Source organism: Brachionichthys hirsutus, chromosome 15 (genome assembly GCF_040956055.1).
Source record: "Brachionichthys hirsutus isolate HB-005 chromosome 15, CSIRO-AGI_Bhir_v1, whole genome shotgun sequence".
NCBI classification, from domain to species: Eukaryota; Metazoa; Chordata; class Actinopteri; order Lophiiformes; family Brachionichthyidae; genus Brachionichthys; species Brachionichthys hirsutus.
The window spans coordinates 9,733,865-9,738,261 of NC_090911.1; the positions used below are offsets into that span (position 1 = coordinate 9,733,865).

At 50.1% G+C, this 4,397-nt stretch overlaps 1 protein-coding gene across 1 annotated transcript; it reads left to right on the forward strand.

The window, feature by feature from the left end:
- The first annotated feature begins 751 nt into the window (after positions 1-751).
- LOC137904709 (leucine-rich repeat and immunoglobulin-like domain-containing nogo receptor-interacting protein 3) lies at positions 752-2,901 on the forward strand. Its single transcript, XM_068748912.1, has 3 exons — positions 752-1,306; positions 1,403-2,146; positions 2,332-2,901. The coding sequence occupies exons 1-3, from the start codon at positions 752-754 to the stop codon at positions 2,899-2,901; spliced, it is 1,869 nt and encodes a 622-aa protein (XP_068605013.1).
- The last annotated feature ends 1,496 nt before the right edge of the window (positions 2,902-4,397 follow it).

The window sequence follows — 4,397 nt, forward strand, 5'->3', positions numbered from 1 at the left end:
TCTGTTCCTGGTAACATTCCCAAATTTCCTGAAACTTTCGTCAAGATCCTTCTGTAACCTTTTGAGTTATGTTGCTAACAGACAAACAAACCAACCAACCGCCTCGGTGAAGGTAATTAAAGGCCGCGCCCAGCAAATTCATGCAAGCACATGCCTGATCTAATATGATTGAGTTCATAGTGTTTCACCTCACCTCATATCGCATGGACAGCAAACACAGCTTCCACACATTGCGTGAGTGTTGAGGAGCTCAGTCTGCATTCATGCATGGTAATAATAAATTCATTGTGTTTGCAAAAATGGAGCAGGCGATATCGGCGCTGTAAGGAGAGCTGAGGAGATGCAACACACATGAATTCAACTGAGGCAAGAAGCTCTTTCATCTGCCACCCACTCTCCCAGTTCCTCAACTGAAACCTTGGATGGATTAGTGGCGAGACAAAGTGTCTTAAATATCTTAGATCTATGTTCCTGTAATGGGCTCTCATCAGTTTTAGTGCCGTGTCACGATATGTCGGAGATCTCCATAGCTTTCCCTATAACATAACTTAAACTGCAAGAAGCACTGAGAATTTACAGCTCTGCACATGTAATATTTATGAGCTTGGAAGATGATAGATCGTCTTGGATCATATCGTTGTTCATTCCGCTCATATTTTTTTTATTTGTCTGCCTTCCCTGTGCGTCGTCTTTCAGGTATATGGTGCACTGACCGTGCCTGTGACAGGCGAGGAGTCGGCGGACCAGGGCCATGACTGGCTCTCCTGGCCCTGGTGGGCGTGCCTTAGTGCCATGGCCAAAGGTGTGGCGATTGGTCCTTGGTGCTTCTCTGGTTGCCATAATATCCTTGACGCTGCCAAGAAGTAGCCATGCCTGTCCTCCACGGTGCGAATGCTCGGCTCAACTGAGGTCAGTGTCGTGCCAGCGGCGGCGGCTCACTAATGTCCCAGAGGGCATTCCCACAGAGACGCGACTACTGGACCTCGGCAAGAACCGGCTCCGCTGGATTCAAGCAGGTGACTTGACGCCCTATCCACGGCTTGAAGAAGTGGACCTCAGTGAGAATCTTATTGCCACTTTAGAGCCTAACGCCTTCGCCACCCTCCAGAGTCTTAAAGTTCTGAAGTTAAGGGGGAACCAGCTGAAGCTGGTGACCATGGGCGCCTTCGCTAAGCTGGGAAATCTCACCAGCCTTGACCTTAGCGAGAACAAGATGGTGATTTTACTGGACTACACCTTCCAGGATCTGAGGAGTCTGAAACATTTAGAGGTGGGCGATAACGACTTGGTTTACATCTCTCACAAGGTAAGTTCTCCGGCATCTTGTCTGCATCGTTACTCGGTTGCAAATGTAAACTTAAAGATCCGATAGAAATCACATCTTTGTTTTCCTTATTCCTAGGCTTTCTCAGGGCTGATGGGACTGGAAGATCTCACAATAGAGCGTTGCAACCTGACGTCCATCTCCGGGCAGACGCTTTCGTATCTACGCAGCCTGGTCACTCTTCGCCTTCGTCACCTCAGCATTGTGGCCCTGGAAGACCAAAACTTCCGCAAGCTCTCCAATCTGCGGGGTCTAGACATCAATCACTGGCCGTACCTTGAGTACATCTCCCCTCTTAGTTTCCAGGGCCTGGATCTCCACTGGCTCTCGATCACCAATACCAACATCACTTCTGTCCCTTCGGCTTCCTTCAAAAACCTGGTGCACCTCACCCACCTCAACCTGTCCTACAATCCCATCATCAGTCTAGAGCCCTGGGCCTTCAAGGATTTGCTGAGGCTGAAAGAGCTCATCATGGTGAGCACCAGGTTGGCGACAGTGGAGCCCCATGCCCTTGGTGGCCTCCGACAAATCCGAGTCCTCAACTTCTCCTCCAATGACCTGCAGAGTCTGGAAGAGGGCTCCTTCCACTCTGTGAACAGCCTGGAAACACTCAGAGTGGATGGGAACCCCCTGATGTGTGACTGCCGTCTGTTGTGGATCCTGCAAAGACGCAAGACCCTCAACTTTGACGGCAGAGTGCCGGTGTGTGCGGGGCCGGTGGAAGTGCAAGGGGTCAGCCTCGGCGCCTTCACAGATTCTGCACTCTTCGATCACTTCACATGCCAGAAGCCTAAGATTCGCAACCGGAAGCTGCAGCAGGTGAGAAAGATGGCTGCGTTGGAATAACGATGATCTGGTCAAATCTGATTTCCTGAAGTTGCGATAATTGCTGAAAGGAAAAAACAAACGAAGTACTCTGCCATGGCGTCAGGTATTGTTGTGCGTATATTCTGATGTGTCTCGCATTCATTGATTTGTGCGACCCTCTGCTCTACCTCCCACAGGTGGTTGCTCGTGAAGGCCAACCGGTGAGGTTTCTGTGTCGAGCTGATGGAGAACCCGTTCCTGCTATTGTCTGGATATCCCCTCAGCGCAGGAGGATCACGTCTAAGAGTTCAGGGCGCATTACTGTCCTCCCTAGCGGTACCCTGGAGATCCGCTATGCCCAGCTCACCGATAGTGGAACATACATTTGCATCGCCAGCAACGCTGGAGGCAACGACACCTACTTTGCCACGCTCACGGTGCGGGGCCAGCCACTGGATGCCGCCTCAGCCTTCTTCCTCAACCGCTCTCTGTACAGTAGCGACTTCTTCAACGACACAAATCTGAACAGCACGCGTGTTTTTCTCAAGTTCACCTTGGACCTGACCACCATCTTGGTCTCCACGGCGATGGGTTGCATCACCTTTCTGGGGGTGGTCCTCTTCTGTTTCCTGTTGTTGTTCGTGTGGAGCCGGGGGCGCGGCCAACGCAAGAACAACTTCACAGTAGAGTACTCTTTCCGGAAATCTGAACCCGCCACTGGAGGCTCGTCGGGAGGGATCAGGAAGTTCAACATGAAGATGATATGAAACAACGCAGCCAGGGGTCCCTCGGGGGAGGCATGAGCACGTCCCAAAAACGTGTTTGACACGCGCAAACGCACACGGCCACAGACTCACAAAGAAAGTAGCTGCCTATGATTTGATTCAAATTAAGTGTCCACATCAGACGTGAGGCCAAGACTCAATTTGGTTTGATAAAGTAAACGCAATTGAGAGTTTTAAGCTGCAGGTTCACACCACTGAGTAAAACAAATTGCTCCAAAAGGCAGTGTAAAAACATTTTCTATAGAACTCAGGAGGACTAAATTGATTCATTTGACCACAGCTACAGAATTCTATCTGGTCAAACAATTCATCAGCAGTATCATGTGCCACTTTGTCCTGAGATAAAGCTTCAAACAAACAAACACAAATTGACCCTGTCTTCTTTGTGAGATTGTACAACAATATCAGCTGTGTGCGTTTGGGACGAGCACACGGGCCGTGAGCCGCTGTGGCTGCCCATGTCTGGAGCGGCTTGGTTAGGAAGTCAAGCCCTCCGGTCCTGGACCGCCACAGTAAACGTTACAACCATCACAAGAGAGCGCGTGAAGCGGATCAGAGCTGGAGGCCACAGCGGAGCAACTGGATGGGCCCAACAAGCCCCATCCATGTTCTCTCATTGACGGGAGCGTCAAGCTGCCGGCCTCCGCCCTCGGCCCCTTCCCCTCTGCTGTGTTGGTAGAGACCTGATCCTCTCGGTGCTGCCCCGGGGGGGGGAGCAGCCTGGAGCGTTTGGGTGATGCTCAGAGGTAGACAGAGCACGCTTTAACATCGCAGGGATCCTCCCATAGAGCGAACACACGCTCACCATTCACTCATGTAGAGCACCTTTTCTCAGGAAAAGTGAGTGCGTGTCGGCACACAAGCACTTACTCCGTGGAAATGAAACGTTCCAGCAATACTTTACGTAGAGCCATAAGTCCAGATTTATTCTCTAGATGGTCAACAAGCAGAAGCAATAGTGTAAGTAGGTCGTTTTTATACAGTAACAGATGCACAATTCGGTTATATCCTATATAGATATATATATATATAATGCTACTGTCATCTTACAACATGTCATGAAGACCATCTGCTGTCACGGTGCACCAACATATAGCATCCACGCACTTAAACAGTCACACACAGTTCACATGTACAAAATCTAAAAAGCAGTTAGATGTTATTGATTGATTGACAGGAACACATCAATAAATGCACAACTGATAGAGCAGTGTTACACTGCGTGCTCTGCCTGTCTCTGAGACGGTCTGTGTGCGAATGTCTCTGCCCCCCTAGCCCAGTGCACCCCCCCCCCGTCCCGTCATCCTGGATACCCCCACACCCCCACTGGGTCCTCCTTTGGGAGGGGTCCTTGGCTGGAGATTGAGAATTAAAATGTAAATGAAGTATGTGTTGACCCTACCCACACCATGTGCGTCGTATAGTGGAGAGTCGTTAATGTGGTTTTAAAAATGAAGACGAAAAAAAAAGCACCCAAA

Coding starts and splice junctions, on each gene's coding strand:
- LOC137904709 (XM_068748912.1), top strand. CDS start 752: ATGACTGGCTCTCCTGGCCCTGGTGGGCGTGCCTTAGTGCCATGGCCA. Junction 1,307..1,402: donor TGGTTTACATCTCTCACAAG/GTAAGTTCTCCG, acceptor CCTTATTCCTAG/GCTTTCTCAGGGCTGATGGG. Junction 2,147..2,331: donor GCAACCGGAAGCTGCAGCAG/GTGAGAAAGATG, acceptor TACCTCCCACAG/GTGGTTGCTCGTGAAGGCCA.